General features: G+C 40.8%; 1 protein-coding gene across 3 annotated transcripts in view; it reads left to right on the forward strand.

Annotated features, from left to right (window-relative positions):
* Nucleotides 1–27,430, forward strand: part of gck (glucokinase (hexokinase 4)) — a 39,907-nt gene extending 12,477 nt beyond the window's left edge. For 2 of the 3 annotated variants that reach the window (XM_043681349.1, XM_043681350.1), the window contains exons 2-10: nt 4,353–4,515; nt 5,391–5,545; nt 6,019–6,138; nt 6,525–6,620; nt 12,695–12,794; nt 15,424–15,607; nt 17,495–17,650; nt 22,735–22,968; nt 25,654–27,430. In XM_043681349.1, the coding sequence (XP_043537284.1) occupies nt 4,353–4,515; nt 5,391–5,545; nt 6,019–6,138; nt 6,525–6,620; nt 12,695–12,794; nt 15,424–15,607; nt 17,495–17,650; nt 22,735–22,968; nt 25,654–25,786 (1,341 nt within the window). In that variant the 3' untranslated portion in view covers nt 25,787–27,430. The remainder of the gene's footprint in view (nt 1–4,352; nt 4,516–5,390; nt 5,546–6,018; nt 6,139–6,524; nt 6,621–12,694; nt 12,795–15,423; nt 15,608–17,494; nt 17,651–22,734; nt 22,969–25,653) is intronic. The other variant, XM_043681351.1, reaches the window with a different exon arrangement.
* The last annotated feature ends 487 nt before the right edge of the window (nt 27,431–27,917 follow it).

Genomic DNA, 27,917 nt, shown 5'->3' on the forward strand with positions numbered 1-27,917 from the left:
AAGGAACGGCTGTGCTCCAGGAGTCAAATTGTTGCCATCATCTGGTATCATAAATCAGCTGGAAGCTTTCCATAATCACCTCCGCTGTACTGCAAGTCTGAAAAATTGATCACGCTGCAAGCATCTACCTTTGATTGACTGTCCTGTTTAGTGATAAATTACCAAATAACGTTGTCAGCTCACAGCACAACCAGATGTGTGTCAAGAAGCTCATGTGTAAACATGGTTTGTTGCTAAGAATTAAATTCAGACATTTACAGGAATGGAGTATAATGCAATCAATATCCATCTGGCAAAGGAAGAAGCAGGAGCCAATCAGTTTTTCTCACAGGTTTTTTTTGCAATATTCAGTGCAGCACAACAGCAGACTGCTATTCACATGAACCATCTCTGACACCTCCCTCCCTTTCCTGGACCTCTCCGTCTCTATCTCCGTCTCTATCAACACGGACAACAATTTCAAACCCACCGACTCCCACGGCTACCTTGACTACACCTTCTCCCTCCTGTAAAACCAGAATCTTTTACTCCCAATTCCTCCTCCTCCACCATATCTGCACTCAGGAGGAGCAGTTCCACTCCAGGACATCCCCAATGGCCTCCCCTTTCAAGACCTGCAATTTCTCCTCCCCTGTGATCAACAATGCCCTCCAGCACATCTCCTTCACTTCTCACACGTTTTCCGTTGAACCCCATCTCTCCAACCACAATAAGGATAAACCCCCCCAGTTCTCACCTTACACCCAACTAATCTCTGGATATTAGATTAGATTAGATTACATTACAGTGTGGAAACAGGCCCTTCGGCCCAACAAGTCCACACCGCCCCGCCGAAGCGCAACCACCTGCACATCTTTGGACTGTGGGAGGAAACCGGAGCACCCGGAGGAAACCCACGCAGACACAGGGAGAACGGGCAAACTCCACACAGTCAGTCGCCTGAGGCAGGAATTGAACCCGGATCTCTGGCGCTGTGAGGCAGCAGTGCTAACCACTGTGCCACCGTGCCGCCCACAAATATAGCATGTTATCCTCTGCCATTTCTGCCACTTACTATCAGACCCCACCACCAGAAATATATTTCCCTCCCTACCCCTATGTGTTCCGCAGAGATCATTCCCTCCATGAATCCCTCGTTAGGTCCACCACCCGCCCCAACCCTCCTCCACTCCCGGCACCTTCCCTTGCCATTGCAAGAGGTGTAAAACCTGTGCTCACACCTCCCTCCTCACCTCCACCCAAGGCCCAAAAGGATCTTTTCACATTCGGCAGAGCGTTTCCTGCAAATGATCTACTGAGTCCGTTTCTCTCAATGTGGTCTCCTCAACACAGGGGAAACAGGATGCCAACTCACGGAGCATTTCAGAGAACAACTCTGGGACACATGGACCAAACAACCCCACCGCCCTGTGGTGAACCACTTCAATTCCTCTTCCTACACCCCCAAGGACATGCAAGTATTGGGCCTCCTCCATTGCCATATCCAAGCCACCCAACAACTGGAGGAAGAACGCCTCATCTTCTGCCTAGGGACCCTTCAACTACTCGGCATCAACATTGACTTCACTAGTTTCCAAATCTCCCCACAACCGTCCCCACCTCTTCCCACTTCCAATCCTCCAACTCAGCAATGCCCTCTTGAACTGTCCTACCTGTCCACCTTTCTTCCATCTACCTGCTCTACCTTCCCCACTGACCTATCACTATTTCCCCCTACACCTGCATCCACCTCTCGCCTTCCCAGCTACCTTCCTCCCCCAGCCCCACGCACATTTCCTTATTTATCTCTCAGCCTCCTTCCCACTACATGTTACTGATGAAGGGCTTATGCCTAAAATGTCAACTCTGCTGCTCCTCAGATGCTGCCTGACCTGTGCGTTTCCAGTGCCATACTTTTCAACTCCAACTTTCCAGCATTTTCAGTCCTCACTTTCTCCTAACAGACTATTATTTCCTTCCACAGACCAGCTGAACCTCTGGAAATTAATTCTTAAAAATTATTTTCGCAATCAGTCTGTTCAAATATGTTAAGGCACACCTTTGTGTGACTTGAATTCAGACCTTTATGCACAGAGGTAAAGATGCACTACAAGCAATTCAGATGGTGCAACATGAGCATAGTGCGATTCTTATTAATTAATAACATCAACAGAAGCATTTAGTTTTATGTTATATACTACTTGGGTGGGAGACAGTTTGGGAATCACAAAATTCACAAGATGAATAATTCTGTGGAGGTTGTAAAATTACAGGGAGGGCGAAGCTGAGTTTTCAATAACGATGTGCCAGTGGTGTGCATCATAGAAGATTATAATAAAAGGAACTGCTATACATAGAGTAATTTTCCAGTATGATTCACAAAAGCTGCCTGCTAATTTAAGAGCATCTTACTTTGTCCATCATTGTCCATCAAACGAGATTCTTGCAAAATGCATATATCCTTGCTGTGAGAAGGCACATGTACCAGCTGAGTGGAGTTGAGAATTCAGCAGACTGCATAATTGAATCAAGCTTTAGTCACTCTGTTGCATTAAATAATGTGACTGCTAGAAATCTGAAATGAAGAACAGAAAGTTCTGGAGAATCTGAGCAGATCTGGCAGCATCTTTGGAGATGGAAATGTGGTTAACTTTTCATGTTCTGTGCAACTCTTAATTGGAACTGAATATTGGATTTTGTGGCTGTTAACAAGGGGGAGGGGGAACAAGAAAAACAGATGGTGAGAGTCCCCAGAGCAAGAAGCAAAATGACTATGAATGGGAGTAGAGAAGAGGTGAAAACAATCATTATTCATGGTGTGTGTTAATAAATTAAAATAGGTCAGCATTGCTGAGGCAAATCTATGCAAGCAACATTTTGGGGAAAAGAGTGTGTAATTATAATGAAGAATAGGTTTCAATGTCTTAAGTTGTTGAAGGCCGTAAAGTGCCATAGTGGAAGATGCTGCTTAAAATCTATCGCTAAGTAAGATTTTGGACATCTGCCTTGATAGTCCTTGTGTACAGCTTAGTAACAATTGTTCTTCTTGATTTTGGCTTGAGACAGTTTTCTTCATAAAAGGTAATATAAAAATGCAAGTTGTATGAAATCTTGTCTTACATGTGAAGCACAAGCTCTTTCATTCAATTACACTCCCAGGCCATATTACCAAATTTTGGTCTGATCTGGCTCAGGATCAGGAACTTTTAACTTGAAACTAGCCAAAGTGTGAGATACAGGGGGCTTAGAGAATAAAGGCAAAAGGTTCAATGATTTTGAACAAACGACACTACACTTCACTGTGCAACCTTAGAACAGTAACACATTATGTGTACAACACCCAGAATGAATGTGAGGTAAATATGACTAATATTGACTGTCATGAAAAACTACACCCATGTGCATCAAGTAACCAATGCCATCAATACAGATACCACAAATATCACAGCAATCCCTCCTCCTTCCCCTCGGGCATTAATGTCATGATGGGACAAGAAATCTCCTCAAACTTCACAAGGGATCATAATTCTTCATTTGTGAAGATATGGCCTTGAAACTCCCTCTTGATATCTGCTCTCTCATGGACTGCCTCAGTGACCACTCCTGTTCTTGTTGATCACCATCCTTCCTTGGGTTGAAGTTCCCCTGGACTCCAAAACTGTGTTCCAGCACTTATGAATAAGCTTAATTCTAGCTCTTTGCTGACAACCAGCTTCAGAAAGCCAGGCCCACTCCTACATTTTCCCCTTTGCTCCAACGTAGCTCAGTTACATTGAATAAATATTGTTTGTGAGCTTTCCAAGCCCAAATTTCCCAGATGCATTGAAGTATCAATGGTTGCAGGCTTCTTCCAAGCATCACATGACTTTCCCCAACATAGAGGCAGTGATCCTCCCACCTTTTGAGCTCCTCAGGATTTCTTCTCATTCCTGACTCCAACCCTTAACTGCACATGAGCTCTTCAGATTTCTTCCTGCCCCTCACACCAAAAATGTGATCCAACTACTCTTCACTCCTCTCAGAATCTGTAATGTTCAGCTGCCTTTCCAGCAACACAGCAAACTGTCACAACACTTGCATGGAGTTTTCAGTTCTCTCTCTCCCTCTCACATCTTCCCTGGCTTTCCCAACTATAACCTTGGAGCTCCTCTTCAATTACCTCCAAAGCTATCCTAAGTGACTTTTTATAAACCTTGCAATAGCCCTTCCTCAATTGCTGCGCAGAACTGAATGTCACTGACATTTGGAGACAGCCAAATACTGCAGCCTTGAGTGTACCCTGAACATTATATTCTCATCGAATGCTGGAAATGGATTTCATCACATGACCGCCCACATGTATTACCTAGCTTCCATCTGTTGCTCTTTATTAGGTGCAGCAGATTTTGTCAGAATTTCACCTCGAGAAAGAGGAGCTGCTGGAAGTAATGCGGAGAATACAGCAGGAAATGGAGAAAGGTCTGCGGCTTGAAACTCATAAAACAGCCAGTGTCAAGATGCTGCCTACTTACGTACGTTCTACACCAGATGGCTCAGGTAGAAAAAACTAAGTTGCTGAAAAATATTGACCCAACACATAATTAATTGCAAAATCATTATAAGAAAACATGCTACCCTTCTAAACGTTGTATAAAGTCTCTTGTGAACAACTTGAGTATGCTTATAACATTGGCACTGGAACAATCAAATTCTAGCTTACTGTACTTGATTTATTGTTATTGTCAATATGTGACAGCTACCCAATAGCTGAACAGTTCAGTGGTCCCATGAGATTGGAGCAATGTGCAGTGCTGGAAGGTCGCATTCTGATCCAAATGTCATCATTCAATATATTGCATGTATAACACTTTTTTTTCCCATTCTTCTTCTCTGCCAAACGTATGATTTTGCTTTGCACATACTGCAAAAGAAAACAAAAAAGTTTGCATTAAGACAGAATCTTTGCATGTTTTTTAGATATTCAGAACTCACAGCCGATTGTAGTATAATCCCTGTTGTATTGCAGGCAAATAGATAATCTACTTTGTGTACAGAAAGTTCCCACGACAGCAGTAAGTAAACAGCGAGAATGTTTTAGTTAAGTTGTTTGAGGGACAAGTTTTGTCCAGGACACTGGAAAGAGATTCTTTGTTTAATTCTGTTCCAAGATCTCTCTTATTTTGGAGAGCTGTTTCAGAATTCCTTTTGAACCTTGAAAAGTAAGAGTTGCTTTGAAAAACCTTCACCTGAAATGTTAACACTTCTATTTATGCAGTTTCTGCTCAACTTGCTGAGTATTCCAGCATTCTCTCTTAGCTGAGTTGTAAAATGCTTTCTCTCAGCCAGTTTGGTGTTTCTTTTGCAATTAGGCATTCTTTTCAATGCATGCATGTACATTGAGTGACAAATCTTCCCTTGTCCTTCACACATAGAGGTGGGTGATTTCCTGGCACTGGATCTGGGAGGCACAAATTTCCGCGTGATGCTGGTGAAAGTAGGCGAAGATGAGAACCGAAGTTGGAAAATTATAACCAGTAACCAGAGGTACTCCATTCCAATTGCTGTCATGACTGGCACGGCAGAAATGGTAAGAGTTTATAAACTTACCCAGTGGTACAGTCTGATTTAACTGCTTGTCCTTGTGCAACTGTTCTTGATTTTATTTCTGCATTTCCGAATCTGTTCAAACCTTACACATGTTTTGAATTACTCAGGAATATGGGGAACCGATCATTCCCGATGATTACCTCCACTGGAATACTTTAAAAATCAGAGAGCTCACTTGACAATCATTGAGCAGTTTTTTTTCCAGTGTTCTAAATTGTTGAGATTGTTTGAAATTTAAACTTATTTGAACATCGACGTTCTTGTTTTCATCTTGATAACTACCAGGTAAAAAGTTGCAGCAACATGTTTCTTCTGTATATTGCATATTTATTCTCGAGAAAGATCAGAAACTGTTTGACTGAAACAAATTGCATATTTGCACACTTGTTTCTATCCTCTGTCATTTGTGATTATAATAGCTGTTTCTAACATCATTTATTTGTTTTCCGCCAGCTCTTTGATTACATTGCGTTGTGTATCTCCAACTTCCTGGACCAACACAACATGAAAGACAAGAAGCTGCCACTGGGATTCACATTCTCATTTCCCGTCCGTCATGAGGATATTGACAAGGTGAGACAGCATGGATTGTCTTTAAGATTACATCAGTCTCATGTGTTTGAAGTGTTGGGCACAAACGATAAAGGTCACGATCATTTATAATGCTAAAGTTTTATTACCAAGGTTCTGGTTTTTCAAAAGCCATCTGAATCTGAACTCATGTCTGGGATGGGCCTTCAATGCATCCCAAACACAGAGAATGCAAATCCCTGTTTGCATGGTAGATCTGTGGGCATTTACTTTCTCAATTGTCTCACCCACAATACTCTTTTAGTTGTGCTTCACCAGTTGTTAGCTGTATTTCTGCACTTAGACATAAGTGGCTGCCACATGCTCAAAACATATTGCTTCCTGGAGAACAATGCATGATATTTGACCACATTGATATTTCTTCACAGGGGATCCTTTTGAACTGGACTAAAGGGTTTAAAGCATCCGGAGCTGAGGGGAACAATGTGGTGGGGTTGCTTCGTGATGCAATTAAAAGGCGAGGGGTGAGTCCTGAATTTAGAAAATCCATGATTCTGTAGTCCAGTAAAATAAGGTTCTCTTCTTGGTATGAAGTGCCCACAAATGGATTACAAGTACCGTTAAGTCTGCAAGATCCATTTTGCGATGCTAGTTTCTCCCCTCCCATGGTAATAAGTTTTGGAGATCATATGAAAGAATATCATAAGAAATAGGAGCAAGAACATTCTTTTTAGTTCATGATCCAGCTTCAGCATTCAATGAAATTATTATTGGTCAGATTGTGGTCTTTCTTGCTTGCCCGTCTCAGAACTCTTGATCCATTGTTGCTTAAAAAGCTGTCTAACTCAGCCTTGAACATAAAATAATCCTGACTCTACTGCACTCTGTGGAAGAGGACTCCAAATGTTAATCATCTTTTCCAGTAGAAGTTCTTCTTTGTCTCTGTCTTGAATGGGACCCATTCTTTTTAATGTGTCACTACAGCTAGATTCCACCATAATTTGAAATATAATCTCAGCTGCGATGAAAGGCATATCATTTATTTGTATACCTATCATTCTTTGGAGTTTGGATTTCAAAATACAGATGTTGGTTACTTCTGTGACATTTATTTTTAAAAATTAGATCAGTCAGTCTTTCCAGAGCAGTGACCTGTTCCAGTCTGTGTCAGAGAACAGATGACTTCAAACCCCTGCAAGTGTCAGTGGAACAAGATGTTTAACTGTGGTAGCTTATGACAGGTAGACTAAAATTGAAGACTATTAACTTGTTTTTCATTCAGAATAATCAAGAGTTGATTTTAGTTGAGAAAATCCAGAAATGTAAAGTATTAGGGCAGTTTGAAACCTGACTGGGGTCAGAAGCAATTATAGTTTCTTTCCTTGAAATTAGATTTTTTTTTAGAGCAGATTGAGAAAAGCAGTCACCTCAGCTGGATAGTTTAATTTGAGCAATATCCAAACCAGCAGTGATTGGCCAGAAATCTGCAAGTTATTGAAAGCTGAGAAAGTATAAACTCTCACTTTTGAGCATTAATGGAGGAAAACTCCACAATTCCCAGGAAAAACACTGGGGAAAATTAGCTTAGTGGAATTAAAAGGTTGGACATAAAAAAAATGTTTCTTCGGATTTCAGTCTCCAGATAGTATAGGAAAACACATGGAAATTTTGATGCCTAATTTGAGATCTTTCTAACTGTGTCCTGTGTTGAGGTAATTTGGTTTCTTTTTGAGTTTTCCTATTCTGCATCATAAACTCTGTTATTGTAGAAACTGTATAGCCTCATGTTGCTATGTTTCAGTGACTGACCAACACGTTAACTAATTTTTTAAAAAAAACTTTATCTTATCAAACCAGTTTTCAGTCTTGAGTTTTACTTGCTCAGTAATGCCATCAACTGGAATCACAGCAGAGGACCTGTTCCATTGAACCTCTTCAGAAAATAAACGTTCCATTGTATTTACTTTCCCATCTCCAATGACTACAGGTCTAATTGTTTAAACTTTGGTCCTAAGACAACTCCTCATGCCAGCAACCAGTCCTGGGAATGTCTCCTGAACTGCCTTTAATGCATATGCCCTTCCACCAGTGAAGACACCACAGAGCACAGTTTTCCAGGTGCAGTCTCACCAGTGTCTTATAGAGATAAAGCAAAACTTCCCTTATTCTATCATTCGGGACTCGTCTGCTCCTGACAGCTTTCTGAACTCCAAGGTCCCCCTGTTCCATTACATGCCTAAAGGCCCTACCATTCACCCTGAGACTCCTACCTTAATTGACTTCCCAAAATACAACACCTCACACTTAACTATATTAAACAACATTTGCCATTTCTAAGCCTACTTCCCCAGTTGATTAAGCTCCTGCTGCGCATTATGATAACCTTCCTCACTATCCATGATACTGCCTGTTTGAGTGTCATCAGCAAATCATGCCTGTATATTCTCATCCAGATCATTGGTATAGATTACAAACAGTAACAGGCCCATCACCAACCCCTCAGGCACTCCACTAGTCACAGGCCTCCAGTCCAACAAGCATCCTTCCAATATAGCCCTCTGCTTCCTACCCTCAAGCCAACTTTGTATCCAATTTTCCAGCTCACCCTGAATTCCTTGCGATCTAACCTTCCAGAGCAGTCTGTCATGTGGAACCTTATCAACGGCCTTACTGAAATCCATAGAGACGTCTACCATCCTGCCCTCATCAACCTTCCGAGTCATTTCATCAAAGAACTCTAACACCTTTGTGAGACATGGTCTCCCACTCACAGAGTGTGGTTCTGGAAAAACACAGCAGGTCAGGCAGCATCCAAGAAGCAGGAGAGTCAGCAATTTGGGCAAAAGCCCTTCATCTGCCTTACCTGCTGTATTTTACCAGCACCACACTCTCGACTCTAATCTCCAGTATCTGCAGTCCTCACTTTCTCCTATTCCTAATCAAACCCTGTCTTTCCAAATGCATGTATATCTTATCCCTCAGAATTTTCTCAAGTAACTTACCCACCACAGATATTAAGCTTACTGGTCTATAGTTCCTGGGCTTTTCTTTTCAGGCCTTCTTGAAAAACTGCACAACATTTGATACCCTCCAGTTTGCTGAGACCTCATCCATAGCTAACGATGCTACACACACATCAGCCAGGGCACCCGAAATTTCTTCTCTAGCCTCTTGCAGTGTTTTGGATATATTTGTTCAGGACGAGGAAATTTATCCACCTTCATACATTATAAATATCCCAACACCTCCTCCACTGTGATATGGACTGTCCCTAAAATCTCACCACGAACTTCCCCAAGTTCCTAAGTCTTCATATCTTTATCCATGGTACATAGAGGAGAAATATCCATTGAGAACCTTGCCCATTTCCTGTGGTTCTACACACACGTGTCCTCTTTGGTCCTTGAGGAGCCCTATTCGCTCTCTCGTTATTCTTTTTCCTTTAATATACTTAAAGAGCCTCTTTGGATTCACCCTAATCTTCTCAGCCAAAGCTATCTCATGCCCTCCTGATTTTCTTCTTCAGTAAACTCATGTATTCCCTGCATACATCCAGTGATTCCCTTGATCCCAGCTGTCTGTAACTGAGCCACACGTCCTTTTTTCTAGTCAAAGCCTCAATATCTCTTGTCATTTAGGGTTCCCTATTCCTGCCAACCTTGCTTTTCACCCTCACAGGAACATATAGACCTTGAACTCTAGCTATCTCACTTTTAAAAGCCTCTTACTTGTCCCTTTGCCTGCAAACAACTACTCCAGTCAACCCCTGCAAGCTCCTGTCTAATTCCATCAAAATCCGTCTTGTCCCAATTTAGAACTTGAAACTGTGGTCCAGTTTTGTCCCTCTCCATAACTGTCCTATAATTAATAGAACTATGGTCACTGGTCCCAAAGTTCTCCTCCACTGTCACCTCAGTCACCTGTCCTGCCCTGTTTCCCAAAAGTAAGTTGAGTTTTGCCAATTCCTGAGTAGGACCCTCTCTATCCTGCTTCAGGAAACTTTCCTAAATGCATTGAACAAATTCCACTCTATCTAAGCCCTTAACACTGTGGCAGTCCCAGTCCATTTTAGGAAAATTAAAATCCCCTATTATGACAATCCTATTGCTCCTGCAAGTTTCCTCAGTCTCCCTGCATATTTGTTCCTCTAATTCCCATTAATTATTTGGGGGCCTCCCGTCCAAATCCAAAAATGTCAACATCCTCTTCTTATTTCTTAGTTCCACCCACAAAGCTTCACTTGGTGATCCTTCAGTTATTTCATCTCTGACTACTGCTGCGACACTCACCTGAATGAAAAATGCAACTCCCCCTCCCCTCCTTCCACCACCTCTATCCCATCTAAAGCACCTGTACCCTGGCACATTAAGCTGTCAGTCCTGTCCCTCCTTTAGCCATGTTTCTATTATGGCTTTAATATCCCAGTCCCACGTACCTACCCAGGCCTTGAGTTCATCGGCCTTACCTGTCAGCCCTCTTAGATTGAAATAGTTTAATTCAACAGGCATTCTTTGCTCCCTGTTGTGTTCCTGCCTGACCTGTCTCTCCAACTTAGTGTTTCTGATGATTGTATCTCCTTCCAGCCGTGCAACTTGCCTCCCTGATGTTGAGGATCCCACTCGCCCTGCCAATCTAGTTTAAATCCTTCCTTGCAGCATTAGCAAACCTGGCTGCCAAAATAACCTGGGTGGCACCTTGGCACAGTGGTTAGTACTGCTGCCTCACAGTGCCAGAGACCTGGGTTCATTTCCTGCCTCAGGTGACTGTCTGTGTGGAGTTTGCACATTCTCCCCCTGTCTGCGTGGGTTTCCTCCGGGTGCTCCAATTTCCTCCACAGTCCAAAAATGTGCAGTTCAGGTGAATTGGCCATGCTAAATTGCCCGTAGTGTTAGGTGAAGGGGTAAATGTAGGGGAATGGGTCTGGGTGGGTTCCGCTTTGGCGGGTCGGTGTGGACTTGTCGGGCTAAAGGGTCTGTTTCCACATTGTATCTAATCTAATAAATATTGGTCCCCCTCCAGTTCAGGTGCAAACCATCCGTTTTGTCCCAGATCACCTCTGTCCCAGAAAAGATCCCAATGATCTAAAAACCTGAATCCCTACCTCCACACCAACTCTTTGGCCACGCATTCATCTGCCATAGGAGAAAGTGAGGACTGCAGATGCTGGAGATCAGAGCATTAATCTGCCATATCCCCCTGTTCTTATTCTCACGAGCACATGGCATTGGCATGTAATCCAGAGATTATCACCAATGAGGTACTGGGTTTTGACTTGGAGATGCCAGTGTTGGACTGGGGTGTACAAAGTTAAAAATCACACAACACCAGGTTATAGTCCAACAGGTTTAATTGGATGCACTGGCTTTTGGAGTGCCGCTCCAAAAGCTAGTGCTTCCAATTAAACTTGTTGGATTATAACCTGGTGTTGTGTGATTTTTAACCTGGTTTTTTGACTTTTTTCCGAGCTCTCTATAATCAATTCGCAAGATCTCATCCCTATTTCTACCTCTGTTATTTGTGCCAATGTGCACAAAGACTTCTGGCTGCTCACCCACCCCTTTGAGAACATTCTGCAGCTGCTCTGAGACATCTTGGACCCTGGCATCTGGGAGGCAATGCACCATCTTGGATTTCAGTTTGCAGCCACAGAATCTCCTGTCTGTCCCCCTACTATCGAGTCTCCTATCACAAAGGTCTTTTTTACCTTTACCCTTTCTCACTGTACGCCAGTGCAAGTCATAGTGCTATCAACCTGGCTATGCTGCTTTTCCCTGAATGGCCAATCCCGCCAACAGTATCCAAAATGGTATACTTGTTTTTGAGGGGAATGGCCACAAAGGATTCCTGCATTCTTTGCCTACTCCCTTTGCCTTTCCTGATGGTCACCTAGCTGCTGCACCTTAGGTGTGACCACCTCACTAAAACTCTTATCTATGAAGCGTACAGCATCTCAGATGATCCTGAGCGTATCCAGTTCCAGCTCCCTAACATGGAGTTCCTGGAACTGCAGCTGGGTGCAGTCATCAGGGGCAATAGAAGCCTCCCTGAATTCCAACTTTCTGTAGGAGAAACATGCAGTGCCTTAACTGCAATCTTAACTGCTGTAAAACCAGAAAGGAAAGTTAAAAGGACTTTACCTGAGCTTCGCTGTACTTTTTGCTGAGTTGCTGCTCTCCAAAGCCTCTCAAGCCAAAGCCTTATCTTACTCTGCTACCAACAAATTGTACATTAGCACATCTCCACTTTTCTTTGGGTACAGGAGGAGGGAAACAATACAGTGATGCAGTGTTCGGGCCTAAAGCACTCCTTGACACCAAGACCACAATAATCTGCTCTTGAGTGCAGGTGACTGCATGTCCTCGGAAGATGTCTTGCTGAGATCCTCCTGGTAGTGGTGACTGCACTGATGCAAATCTTCACCCTGTCAGCCAAGCTTATTACTTATTGTTCTTACATATTGTAACTGGTCTCATTCTTTTTAAGTACTTGTAGAAGCTTTTAGTGTCTGTTGCTATCCTTCAGTGCTCTTCTGAAGCTGTTAAAAAAATTGAGACAGACACCATGAATGGTGAATTCTGAATCTTTCTCTGATTTGTAGGATTTTGAAATGGATGTGGTGGCCATGGTGAATGATACTGTTGCAACAATGATCTCTTGTTATTATGAAGACCACAGTTGTGAGGTTGGAATGATCGTAGGTAAGGAGAACTTGCTGTTCTAATTTACAGCGATGCAAAAATTCAAACTGTAGCATTACAGAATTGGAAAAGATAAGATGGTCCATCTTTTCAACACCAAATTGATTTAAGAATTTTAACTTCTATTCAAGAGGAGAAAATGCAACTTATTTTGCAAGCTCCAAGAATTTTGGAACAGTTGGTGGAAGGTTTTAGACATGCTGACCACCAGTATAATGTGTGAATATTTAGAGAGGTACTGACTAGAGTCAAAGAAAGAACAACCAATAAATAAATCTGTGCTGCAAGGACAGACCAAGCAAACTATTGTGGAGAAGCAGAGGTGTACATTTAAAGTAACTGGCTCTCAGTGGTGGTTGAATGTGGATGAATTGGAATGCTGAACTGAGAAAAATTCTCGAACCGTTGGAGAAAATTTGCAGAGCAACAGTTATCTAAGAACTTGTGTTTCTTTCAGGAGGTTCAGACAACTGTGATACTATTCCAGAATGAAATTCCAGCAGTTTGCAGCTTTCGCTTGAATCCAAAATAGGGAATTATAATATAGTAATTGCGGAATTTTTCACTGCCAATTGAAGTTTGTTGATAATGATAATCTTCAAAAACAACAAACCTGCAAGCTAACAAGAGCTCAGTATACACTTTGTAAAGATATGATTTTTTTGATATCACCAACAGAACTCTCTCCATACCACGTTATATTTTTAGCTATTTGCACATTCTCATTCACCATGCACAAGTGGTTGCTGTGTTCAGTGATAGATATGTAGAGTCATAGAGTCATAGAAATGTACAGCACGGAAACTCGGTCCAACTCATCCATGCCAACTAGATATCCTAACCTAATCTCATCCCATTTGCCAGCACTTGGCCCATATCCCTCTAAACCCTTCCTATTCATAAACTCATCCAGATACCTTTTAAATGTTGTAATTGTACCAACCTCCACCACTTCCTCTAGCAGCTCATTCCATACACACACCACCCTCTGCGTGAAAAAGTTGCCCCTTAGGTCCCTTTTATGTCTTTCCCCTCTCACTGTAAACCTATGTCCTCTTGCTCTGGACTCCCCCACTCCAGGGAATAGACCCTGTCTATTTGTCCTATCCATGCCCCTCATGATTTTATAAACCTCTATAAGGTCAGCCATCAGCGTCCGATGCTCCAGGGAAAACAGCCCCAGTCTATTCAGCCTCTCCCTAACTTAATCTTTTCTGAATCCTTTCAAGTTTCACCACATCCTTCCGATAGGAAGGAGACCAGAGTTGCACACAAAATTCCAAAAATGGCCTAACCAATGGCCTGTACAGCTGCAACACGGCCTCCCAACTCCTATACTCTGATCAAGAAAAGAAAGCGAACCAAAAGCCTTTTTCACTATCCTACCTACCTGGGACTCCACTTTCAAGGAACTATGAACCTGCACTCCAAGGTCTCTTTGTTCAGCAACACTCCCCCAGGACCTTCCCATTAAGTGTATAAGTCTTGCTCTGATTTGCTTTTCCAAAGTGCAGCATCTCGCATTTATCTAAATTAAACTCCAGCTGCCACTCCTCAGCCCATTGGCCCATCTGATCAAGATTCCGTTGTACTCTGAGGTGACCTTCTGCACTGTCCACTACAATTTTGGTGTTATCTGTAAACTTACGAACTATACCTTCTCTGTTCACATCCAAATTATTTATATAAATGACAAAAAGCAGTAGACCCAGCACCGATTCTTGTGGCACACCACTGGTCACAGGCCTCCAGTCTGTATCTTCAATATAAGTGCCAAAATTGTGAGCTTTAGCTCCAATTCAGTTATTAAGTGCATAATCTAGTTGACAGGAATGCAATCCTGATGAAGTGCTGTTTTGTCAAGCGATGCCATCCTTCATTGAGACACTTACATTGACCGTGTCACTGGATAATAGTGATTCCATTGTACCAATCATAGCAGGAGGGAAACCTCCAGTTGAGATATGCAAAATTCAGGCTTGCTGTGAGGGTCAGCCAGGTCAGCTTGCTCAGTTGTTAGCTCAAGTTCAATTCTTTTGCAGTCTGTGGTAGTTCATGGAGGGCTGCTTCTTTGCCTTACTCCACCATTAATGAAGATTGCTAGCTTCAAGCTATATAACAGTTGTCTTTCTCTGATGGAGAGAGATATAGAAAGCATTACCAGCCTTATTGTCATCTGAATATGAGAGATCCAATGGAATGTGCAGCAACAGGAACACTCCACAGAAGAAATTTTGGTCTGAATGATGTATTTGTTTTATTCAGGGTGTTGAGGTTAAGGATTGTGTTGTACTTTTTGTGTTGTGGTGATATAATTGCATTTGCCAATGTGTGCAATGCAAGCAACGTGATAGCAGTTCGAAAGTAGAAGAAGTGAGAGGACACAACCAAGCTGATGGCAAAGTGAAAAAGAATCATGATGAAATGACAGGTTGAATGTTAGAGAGGTTGGACAACACAAGAAAAATTTGGTCTTTGACTGACTTGGAATATCACCATCTTCTCCAGAAAATACAATATGGAATGAAGAGCCTTTGACTCTGAAACATATTCACAGTAGTTGAAAATAATTGTTTTTTAATCTTTGACTGCATTCTGCATCTGGTGTAACCTGTGTTTATACTTTGAGGCACTGGCTGTAATGCCTGTTACATGGAGGAATTGAAAAATGTGGAATTAGTGGAAGGAGAAGAAGGAAGAATGTGCGTGAACACTGAATGGGGGGGTTTTGGAGACACGGGTGAGCTCGAGGAGTTCCGTCTTGAATACGACTGTATTGTTGATGAGACGTCTAACAATCCAGGTTATCATCTGTAAGTAAAATTGCAGTTAATTTGTCGATAACGGCGTGTTATGTTATGTATAGCACTTTAAAATATGGGAAAATTTGTATAATGGGTGATGCAAGGTATGAATTGCATACCTTTCCCTCTGAGAATCCATATTTCATTGCCCATGCCTCATTGAATTGAGAAGGTGGTAGCACTGCTTCTCCTTGAACAGCTTCAGTTCTTGGAGAATGCTGTGCGCAAGTTGGCATTGACTAACCAATTTCAGGACTTCAGTTTGCCCCTAATGTAAAAACAGCAATGTCTGTCCAGGCATAATAGTGCATGGTGTGCAGGGCAAATTGCTGGTGATGATATTTCCACAGTTTTGTCAGTTATAGTGCAGTTTCAGTAAACGTTGATTTAAAGAGTAATTTGGATTGCTGCTCCTGTACTGTTTCAGCAATTTTAAGCTGACCATGTCAAAGGCAGATTGTGGCCTTGCATTCAACCTCAGTTATATTGTGGTTAACCGAGTTTTCACAGACCCTAACATTTATACTCAGTCGTTAACATCTAAAACAACATCAACCTTTATTTTCATCATTACTGCTTCAGGTTGTTTTTCAAGTGGTTGTAGTGTGCACTGATCCATAATTCAACAATAAATCTTAACAGTGTGAGAGTCATGATGTGCCATTACGCAGCTTGCACTCATCAACCCAAAGTGGTCAAAAGCAACTGCAATTACCAACTCAGCTAATAGCTGTTTCTGCAACTCGAGATGAACAGAATCTGAATTAAAGTGTTTATAGTTTTGATCAGTATTGTTGCAGTTACCAGGTAAAAGTTCAAAACCTGTTTGGAGTACTTTTGGGGTTTCCAGCCCACAGCTTTGAAATCAGAACAGCTGTTGGAAGGAGTCGCAACTTCAGCAGATTAAACTAGGCCAAAGTCTAATTGCTGTATTTTACTGTATCCACTGGGTGAATGCAGCAGGCAAAGATTAAATGTGTGCTAATGTGAAGCATTACTTAAACCTATTAATCAATACAGTAAGGTTCAGAAAGGTCAGATCTAAAGTATTTTTGAAATTTGCTTCCTGGCACAACAATATTTCTGCATCTGGTTAAATAACATACTCCTGTACTGGATTTGAGGCTCCAGGATGAGCAACGTACAGTCTGATATGGTACGAGGTAGTTCATAAAATTCTAAAGCCCTGAAGGAGGCCGTTAATTTCAACATATTAAATTTTCCAGATGTCTTTTTAAATGTGTAATGTTCAAATATTTATATGCTCTACTTTTACAATCATTCTGAATTCTGAATTCCCACTGTTTCTGGAGAAATAGTCCAAGTCCGAATGTTCTTGAAAAACATTCTGAACCTTTTTTTAAGCAATGATCTTAATTTTGTGTCCTGTTGTTTATGCCTTGTTGAATTGTAAAATTCATTATCCCAATATGCCCAGACAAAAATCTCTTTGAATTTTTAAAATCACCAATGAATCTTTGATGAGCTGAAAATTGGCCCAATGTCTTCAGTCTCTGCTAATAGCTAAATCCTTCTAGCTGGAGTGTGTCCAGAGTTCTCTTCACTCCATTGGATGAAGGAGGAGAGAAGACAAGTGCTTTTTGCTGGAAATATCATAAACAGGTGAATTGACCACAAGGAGATAGGGTTAATTGACAAAACAACAGAGGTATTTGAAGATGGCACGGATAAAAGTGCAACTTTGGAAGAGGGAAACAACGAAACTGACTGTTTTGTGGAAAACATTCAGAGACAAGAAGAATATGAAGGTACTTTGATTTTAGGCTATTTTTAAAATATATTGTTTTTTCTGAACAAAATCCTATGGGATATTATTGGAGCTTGAGACAGACGAAGAATTCACTGCATTTCATACATATCCTCTTTCTTAACCAGATATGAAAAGATTATTGGTGGGAAATACATGGGTGAGCTAACACGACTTGTGCTGCTGAAACTGGTGAATCAAAACCTGCTCTTCAATGGCGAGGCATCCCAGCTGCTGAAAACACAAGGCAGCTTTGAAACAAGATTCCTCTCACTAATAGAAAGGTACAAAGAGCTTTAGCTGTTGTGATCAAAATTGGAGAGATGTGAGTTTTCAGTACTGCATCAAGAATATATTTCAGTTTAAATACAGCAAGTTTTCAATGTTACTCATCATCTAGTCTGCCTCCCTTTTTTCGTATATTGGTGGCCCCTGTATATTTTCATCATTCAGTTTTCTGGAATACTATGTGCAGTTTTAATTTAAATACTTAAGGAAGGATGAGCTTGCATTTAAGGCAGTAGAGCTGAGCTGCAGGGATTGGCTCCCCAGGTTGAAGGGCTACCCTGTGGATAGAGGCTGTGAAAGGGTATCTATATTCTTTGTCTTTCAAAAGCATGGAAGTGATCTCACTGAAACACACAAGATTCTCAATGGGCTTGAATTGGGTAGGTCTGTTTCCACTGATCAGGGAATTTAAAACATTGGGGCTCATTGTCAGGAGAAAGGGCTCATCATTGAGGACTGAAATGGGGAGAAATTACTTCATTCAAAGGATTGTGAATCTTTGGAATTTGTTGGAAGGGGATTGTTGATGTTCCAACAATTAGCATATTTAATGCTGGGACAGGTGGATTTTTAGTCTGTCAGGAAATTGGTAGAAATGGATGTCAGGCAGAAAAACAGACTTGAAGCTCAAGATCAGCTCAAACTGATCAGTTCCAGGGCTCGAGTAGGCATGATGATCTGCATGGTCAACTCCTTCTATTTCTGTGTGTTCCTGTTCTGTTTTTTTTGTTAATGTATTTTGGGTTATTTCTGTTCCAATAAGCTCCCCTCTCACCCAGCCTCATCCATTGTATGGAGATGTCAACTACTTCTAACTCCATAAGACATCGGAGCAGAAATTAGGCCAGTCAGCCCACCACATCCGCTCTGCCATTCACTCATGGCTGATAAGATTCTTGACCCCATTGTGCCCTGGGTGGCAGGATGGCTCAGTGGTTAACACTGCTGCTTCACAGCGCCAGGGACCTGGGTTCGATTCCAGCCTTGCGCGACTGTCTGTGTGGAGTTTGTACATTCTTCCTGTGTCTGCGTGGGTTTCCTCTGGGTGCTCTGGTTTCCTTCCACAATCCAGAGATATGCAGGTCAGGTGGATTGGTCATGGGAAATTGCTCATAGTGTTCTGAGGTGTGTAGGTTAGGTGCATGGGTCAGGGGAAATGTAAAGTAATTGGGTAGTGCAATGGGTCTGGGTGGGATACTCTTTGGAGGGTCAGTGTGGACTTGTTGGGCCAAATGGCCTGTTTCCACACCGTAGGGGTTCTATACTTCTATGATAAGCATTGTCCTGTTTTCGCTCCATAAACCTTGATCCCCTTTACAATCAAGAACCTATCTATCTCCATCTTAAATATATTCAATGACCTGGCCTCCACAGCATTCTGTGACAATAAATTCCATAGATTCACCAGACTCTGGCTGAAGAAGTTTCTCCTTATCTCTGTTCTAAAAGGTCTTCCCTTTACTCTAAGGCTATGCCCTTGGATCCTAGTCTCTCCTGCCATATAAACATCTTCCCAAAATCTTCTCTGTCCAGGCCATTCAGTATTCTGTAAGTTTCAATTAGATCCCCCCTCATCCTTCTAAATTCCACTGAGTATCAACTCAGAGTCCTCAAACGATCATCATATGTTAAGGTTTTCATTCTTGGGACCATTTTTGTGAACCACCTCTGAGCATGCTCCAGGGCCAGTACATCCTTGCTGAGATATGGGTCCCAAAGCTGTACACAGTGGTCCCAGTGAGTTCTGACCAGAGCCTTATAGAACCTCAGAAGTACATCCCTGCTTTCATATTCAAGTCCTCTCAAAATAAATGCCTTCATTGCATTTGCCTTCCTAACTCCTGACTCAACCTACAAGTTTCACTTGAGAGAATCCTGAACTAGAACTCTCAAGTCTGTTTGCACTTCAGACTTCTGAATGTTCTCCCCATTTAGGAAATAGACCATGCCTCTTTTCTTCCTACCAAGGTGCATGGCTTACACTTTCCCACATTGTACTCCATCTGCCACTTCTTTGCCCATTCTCCTAACCTGTCGAAATCCTTCTGTAGCCTCCCTGCCTCCTCAATGCTACCTGTTCCTTAATATATTTTTGTACCATCTGCAAACTTAGCCAGAATGCCCTCAATTCCTTCATCTAGATTGTTAATGTATAATGTGAAAAGTTGTGGTACTAGCACTGAGCCTTGCACTGAGAAGAACACTTTTATCCCCACACCCTGCTTCCTGCCAGACAGCCAAACTTCTATCCATGCTAGCATCTTGCTATCTTATTCAGTAGTCTCCTGTGTGACACCTTGTCAAAGGTCTTCTTGAGATCACATCCATTGGTTCTCCCTGGTCTAATCTGCTCATTACTTCCTCAAAGAACAGTTGTAAGAATTGATAGATGGGGTTTGTTTCAGTTGAAGAAAGAGAAAATTTTGACACAGTATGTCTGTGAGCCTTGGAGAGAAGATAGATTCACATTTGCTAGAACAGGTTTATGCAGAAAGTGTTGAACTATCTTTCACCATTTCATATGTTCCATCAATTTCCAACATTTTCTGTTACATATTTCCAGACTATTCTTTCTTCTCTTCCATTTTCTTTGCACTAAACGTCGTGGAAATAACACTTCAGTTCAATTTCCCTTATCAGAAAACTTTAAATATTGGAGGTTAGTGTTACTTGTCAAGACTTTATTCTGCATATGAACTTGATACATTGGTGAAATACAAGGATGAATTTAACCAGTTCATTGGTGCTTACTACTTCTTAAGAAATTATAACCGTTGGTGTTGATTGTATAAAAATATCATGATACACCAGCATCCCATGTTAAAAACCCTTGATTTGTTCGTATAAAGTGTTAAGTGTTGTTCCCATTGCATTCCTCATGACCTGAAATGAGCGTTCTGCTATTTGCCATGATTTTACTGGAACCTAAATATGATAACAGTTGAAAAGTAAGGACATGTTGTTTCATATAATAAGGCAGAAATATTGTACAACTGAAAAAGCTACAGATATACCTGCTATTTTCTGAAACTTGTTTTGGCTGCCACAAACTATTAATGTTCTATTTTCTCCAACCATAAATTATTTCATGAAGTACATTTTTCGTTGTTCGATGCAAGACCCAGAGTAAAATGGAACAAAACAGTGTCATTTGCCATAATGGTAGCACCCTTACTTGTGGGGTAGAGATTTGGGGTTCAAGTCCCACCTCAGGACTTGGTGACCTGGAAGGTGTGTCAAACTGCAACCTGCCAGGTAATTGTCAAGCTATAAAATCAGTGGCATGTGGTAAGAGCAGAGCAGTTTTCAGGCTACCCAGAAACTCCTGGAGTAGCTGCATGGCAACAGTCTATCCTTGTTAAGAGACTCAGCTGCACAGATTCTTTGCTTGAGCAACTGTCAGCTTTGGTCTGGAAGGGTGGGGAGAGTGCATTAGAGATGGAATCAGAAGCAATTTCATCCTGCAGGCCTTTTTCGACTCATCAGGAAGAAATCCTGCTTTCCTGTCTTTGAGATTGGAGGGAAAGGCAACATTCCTTTTCAATAGTTCAGTAACCAGAGGGCATAAATTTCGAGACCATTATGAAAGCGATTTGTGAATTTGATGTACTTAAATTTCCAGAAGACATTTGACAAGGTGCCAAATCAAAAGGTCACTCTATAAAATAAAAACTCATTGTGTTGGAGGTGACATATTCATGAATACAAGATTGGCTTGTTAACAGAAAACAGCACAATTGGATCATTTCAGATTGGCAAAATATGAAAAATAGGTTGTCAGAGGCATCAGTGCTGGGGTTTCAACTATTTTCAATCTGTATCAATGAACTGGTTAAAGGGACTGAATGTCTGCTTGTTAAATGTATTGATGACAAAATGATAGGAAAGTAAGTTGTGAAGAAGACATAAGGAGACTGTAAAAGGATATGGATTGGTGAATTAAACAGGCAAAGATGGAAGGAATATAACTTGTCTCATTTAGCAGAAAGATTAGAAAAGCAGTATATTATTAAAGTGGTGAAAATGGAATGTTAGATTAGATTACTTACAGTGAGGAAATAGGCCCTTCGGCCCAACAAGTCCACACTGACCCTCCGAAGAGCAACCCACCCAGACCCATTCCCCGACATTTACCCCTTCACCCAACGCTACGGGCAATCTAGCATAGCCAATTCACCTAACCTGCACATTTTTTTGGGGAGGAAACCGGAGCACCCGGAGGAAACCCACGCAGACACAGGGAGAATGTGCAAACTCCACACAGACAGTTGCCTGAGGTGGAAATTGAACCTGAGTCTCTGGCGCTGTGAGGCAGCAGTGCTAACCACTGTTATGAATCTTGCAGGAGAAATTGAATATGAAACAAACAATCTTTTGCTCCTGTTACTCAGGATATTGGTGAGTCATCATCTTGCCCTGTTTTGGACTCCTTATCGAAGGACATTATTTCATGAAAAAGTCAGAGAAGATTCACTTGACAGCTTCCTCTGTTAAGAGGCTTTCTTACTTGATTATTTCACCTATTTTTCCAACCTACCTGTCTCAGAGATGTTATGACACGCATCTGGTGTAGGTAAGACTTGAACCTGGTTTCTTGGTTCAGGGGATGGGGACACTACCCCTGCACCACAAGAGGGTAGAGTTGGATTGGTTGCACCTGTATTCAATGGGATTTAGAAGAGGTGAATTTGAAGAATCTGAGAGGACTTGACGGAGGATGCTGGTAGGATGTTTCCTCTTGCAGGAGAGACTGAAACAGGGGACACCATTTAGAAATAAGGTGGCACCATTTCAAATGGAGATCTCTGGTTTATTCAAGAATATGAGAAATCATCTTGTCCAGAGAGTGGTGGAGGTGTGGTCATGGAATATTTTAAAGGCATAGACTTTTGATTAACAAAGGAGTCAAAGGGTATCAGGGATTGAGAGTAAAATGTGTAGAAACCATGGTCAGATCAGCCATGCATCCTGAAAATGTCAGCATGATAGCGTAAGGCTCAGTCTGACATTGTACTTCATGTTTCAGGTGACAAGCAGGTTAAAACAATTTCTTATTGATTTATTTTTGTTTTTTTTGAAGTGACACAGGGGACCAGAAGCAGATCTATAATGTCCTGACAAAACTAGGTGTGTTGCCATCCAAAGCAGACTGCGATATTGTCCATTTGGTATGTGAGAGTGTTTCAACACGGGCAGCACATATATGTGCTGCTGGATTAGCAGGTGTTATAAACCGAATGTGGGAGAACAAGCACAAGGAAACAATGAAGATTACAGTTGGAATTGATGGATCTGTTTACAAGTTTCATCCTCAGTAAGTGTTCATCTGAGAGAATAGTGATCTTTTAGAGTTGTTGTGAACTCTCTGTTCTTCAAGGTGTGTTGACTGTGTTGACAGCAATCCAGCATGTGCAGCTTGGTATCAGGGGAGTAATGATGCAGCCCATATCTTCCAATGGCATGGTCTGTAATTGTTGCAAGTTTCTCAGATAGTAAAACTTGCCTATCGATTCTAGAACTGCTCTTAATACTTGGTTAAAGATGTGAAATAATATTGCATGTTGTGTTATGCCTTCTTTGTCATTGAAATACATCTGTACCACTTGAGACAGTGATAAGTTTATTGATTCACTTCATTTTCATTGACAAGCAAAATTCTGAAACACTCAGACCATCTGTACAAGAGAATATGTTAGCCCTGTGAACATGACATTCATCTTAGACTCTTTTGGTTAATTGTTTTCTTCCTGCTTCACATCTTACAAAGCACCCACTTCTGTTTTTCTCTCTTTTTTCACATAGTTTTCTAGAGATGATAGGCCTTATACCCTTTTCATGCCAGACTGTTACAAGCTATTTATTGCTCCCATAACCATCTCCTTGCTTTAATCAGTCCTTTGGAATATGTGTCCAAGGCAACTCCTGCGTTCACGCTTTACTGCAGCATTGAGAAAGCTTGTTGACAGAATGGCAGCAGGGCTTTCAAAGACTCTCTCTTTTGACTTCTGGTGTCAGGAATATGATCTTAGAGTGCTGTGTACCTTTGTGAATAGATGGTACATTTTTAAAGAGCATGGAGATTTTTTGTAAGAGTGAGTTGTTTTTCCCAGATGGCGGGCTAGCTTTTACTTCAGATGGCAGTTTGCTCTCTCTGTCCAGTTGCCCCCTTCTTTATACCCATGGTGACAACAGCATTGGTCCGATGTTGTCAGAACCATCTGATTTAAATTCAGTTGGCTTTTTTGTTTCTCAGTGCTTGGTTTAAATTAATTAGATGATTTCAAGCTAGTTCCAAAATATCAAAACAAGCCTAAGGTTTCTGATCACACAGCCAATAGATACATGTTTGAATTTTAGAACTGTCTGTACATCTGCAGCTGCTTGCAGGTATTTTCTGGTTTAAATCTCCAAGTTTAAAAAAACTTACTATCTCTTAAAGGAACCATGCACTCTTGCCCTGCTCTCATTTTTACAAACAAATTCTGGCTTCCTACTTTCCACTTCACAAGTACTCTACACAACTTCATAACAAGTGTAAGATGTTGTGTGCCAGATGTGATATAATTGGTCAAACTACTTGGCTTTAAAATAAATCCCCTTTATTCTTTTTCCATTTTTAAAATACAAACAAAGAAGCAGAGTTGGAATAACTTGAATTCTATTGAAATACACAACAAAATAATATTATTTAATGACTACTCTCAACGATTCCCATACAGAAGCATCTCATAAACAACCCTTGGCAAAAGCAAGTTCAGCAAATCAGATTTTCCCTCACTTGCTGTCTCCTCCAGTCTTGGAAAAGGAACACTGAGATAATGAATCTAGCGGGAGAGAAAGCACTCAAGGTTTTGCATCAGCAGAGAGAGGAGAGTTGTATCTGTCAGCTTCAACTCCAAAACCCCCAACTTCAACAACTGAAAGTAAAACTGAAACCCTGGGTCTGTATGAGCCTGAGTCCACCCGACTCCACCCACTCATGTTTCTTTCGTCTCATTTTTTAAAAACCAAAGCTTTTTATTCTGCTTTTTCCACGGAGCAGATACCTCAGCACTACGTTTACAACACCCTTCTTCAAAAAAAAGGAGAGAACAAATCCCATAATAAAGGTCCATATTGTCACACTGTTGAAATTCAGCAGGTCTGGCAGCATCTGTGAGAGGAAAGCAGAAATAACATTATGAGTCATCATAAAACTCTATACTTCTACAGATCCTGACTTTTAACAACACTGTAAAATATATGAGAGCAAATCAGCAAGTGTGTGGAATCACCATCTGTCCTTTTGTATTTTCAGATCTTTAAAATTATATTTTTGAAGGTTGCAGGTTTTCTGTTTTTGTGCTGCTGATCTCTATTTGTTATTCATAAATTGTTGCCATTTCCCGTGCCAAAACCCAGGACCCCAGTGTGGAGCTTATCACCCTGAGGGCAGAAATGTGCATTACTGAACTTGACTTTGATAGTGAAGAGCTGTCTTTCTGAGCAGTGAATAATCCTCCATTAGAATTGCATAGTTTTATAAAGTACTCAGGTGGGTGTGGCTAATCTCACCCATGGTGGGCTCTTGATCTTAGAAGGACATGGAGAGAATCAGCACACCCTCAGTTGTAAGGAATATTGGTACGCTCAAAGTAAGGACTGGACTAAACCTATTTTGTTAAGTTCTCCGGTGCCATAAACAAAAAGGCAGTGTCAACATTACTAAAGGACCTATTTCACATGTCAGAAAGAGATTTTTCTCCCTCTGTCGAGGTTGAATTTGAACGCAGAATTTTACAGAATTTAGTCCTCCTCCTCAGAGAGAATAGAGCCTCAACCTTTCTGACTGGATTTCTAATCTAATCTAGATTTTAGCTGAATAAAAATCATTGTTAGGGTGTCTTTAGGTGTGCCCAGTACTTTCCCACAAACGTCAAATTCACAGTTTCATGCTGAGGGTTTTATTTTCCCTGCACTATTAACCACACTTTCTTCTTTCACTATTTTCCCCCCTTAGCTTCAAACATAGGTTTCACAAAATGGTGAAAGAACTTGCACCTCCCTGTGACATCACTTTTCTACAGTCTGATGAAGGCAGTGGTCGAGGTGCAGCATTAATCTCCGCAGTTGCAAGAAGGATGGCCAGCTGATTGACCAGTAACATTGGAAATCTTGAATAATTTAACCGAAGTTAAATGATAAATTTCAGAATCCCTTTGGTGATTCTGCAGTATTTTCTGATAAACTGAAAATTATGACTTCTATATGGATCGCTGGTGAAAATACTTCAGTCCGTCCACTTATGATAAAAGCATGGCATGTAATGTCCCTTGGAAAACTTGTAATAAGCTGCAGATGGAAAACCCAAGCTCTAGTTTCAAAATATGTTTCAACAAGTTACTCACTCTGCTGTCAGTAAGGTTCGTGTTCTGGACAAAGTCCAACTCCCCCAATAGATCTCCTCGTATTCGGAATGTTTTCATCAACCTGAAGCATGACTTCAAGAATTTGTGTTGAAAATCACTTGTTTTTTTTCCTTGTATTTTCACTAAACTGAGGCAATACAGGTTAGATTAGTGCCGCAGATAAAATTTGAGTGATTGCTATCTATTAATTGATGCAAGGTTGCAGGTCACTTTCTTGAACTCTGACTTTCCTGTTTTTCTTTTTCATATTTTCTTGTTACTTGCACAAGTTGTGGAGCTGCAGGCTTAGCCCTTTGTAGAATGATTTCAATGCCTAGTGATTACCAGCCTTTGCAATGTTAAAAACTACATAATATCAATCTTCTGAATAATTAATGTCATCAAGTGTTCATTTTCTTTTGATTTTATAGATTGTTAATTCTGTGGCAAGGTCTGTTCATAAAACAAAGCTTTTTTTTCAGAAGTCCAATAAAAAGCATGTTGTACAAAGTTTTATGACAAAGAATTCTGTTGGGATATTAACCGTCGAAATTAACATCTTTTCCCTGAAGCCTGCGCTTATTCTTGTGACCTTGGTTTCCATATTACCAGATAAACCTTTGAAAGCCATGTTTGAATTGAACTGGCAATCATACATGAGTCGATGCTGGTGATAGATATTCTTAATCGATCTGTTCAAACATGATGTAACAGAATTCTGGAGCAGGTGGGACTTGAAGTCAGATATTTTGGCCCAGAGGTGGGGACACTACCAATGTGCCACACTCCTCAATGAAAGGAGCTGATCGCAGCTCCTGACTGCATTATACTTTAAAGGTAATTTCTCTGAAGGAACAAATCTTCATGTTTCGCAACTATTCAGAAAGTTGCTGCAGAGTGCACCACCTCAATGAATTCATACACTGGAGAAATTAGCAGCAAACTGTTGTAATTTGTTCTTAAAAAAAAGTTGATTTACAGAGTTAGGGTTACATGACTTTCAAGGAAGTCAATGCAGAAAAAAAATTCAATTTTTAATTATTTTACTTGGCTTTTTTTCAGGCCCCAGCAGTTTGGATAAATTGAAGAATTTATCCAAAATTAGATTATTCTGATTTTTATTGTTCAAACACCATTTAATTAATATTCAGTATGTAATGTTACTGCAGCCAAAATTAATTTTTAATCTTCATTTTAATTCTTCTTAATGCAAACCATTTGTAATTACAAATCTCAGATGTGTACAGCTGAAAATATTCCTTGTTATGTTTTGCAATGACTGTAACACTTCCATTGCTCTGTCCGATGACAACCAAAGAATATAAATACAGTGTAATTCATTTTACCTTTTAAAATATTATGATAGCTGAAGTACAAAAAATAAATACTGCTGTGTGAAAAATAAAGAATAAATATTCAACTTAAGCAGTGTTTTCTGTCTGATTTGATCTCTTCCCATGTTGGGAATTTTATGTTTTATGGTAAATCTGGCTTGTATCCAGTTGCTGAACTGCACAGTCTGAATCATGGAGCAACTCTGAGGATGAGCAGAAGTTCTCACAGGTTGAACAAAAAAGGTTTGGACAAATATCTACTCTTCCAAATAAAAAAGAATACTTTTGAGCTCATTATTTCTTGAACTGTCAGCAGTAAGTCTTTAATTAAGCAGGATTCAGATTTTTCTTGAATCTTGCCTGACTCCATTATAGAGTAATTGATAGAAATTTATTGTTATTGTGAACTAGCATGAATCTTCTGTCATGTCAGAGGTTGATCAATGACACACCTCCTGATTCTTGACCGATTGTTTCCAACAACTCCTATACTGTGTACTTGATAAGACAGCAGTGACTAAGAATGTTAACTGTTTAATCAT

Source organism: Chiloscyllium plagiosum, chromosome 42, assembly GCF_004010195.1.
Source record: "Chiloscyllium plagiosum isolate BGI_BamShark_2017 chromosome 42, ASM401019v2, whole genome shotgun sequence".
Lineage (NCBI taxonomy): Eukaryota > Metazoa > Chordata > Chondrichthyes > Orectolobiformes > Hemiscylliidae > Chiloscyllium > Chiloscyllium plagiosum.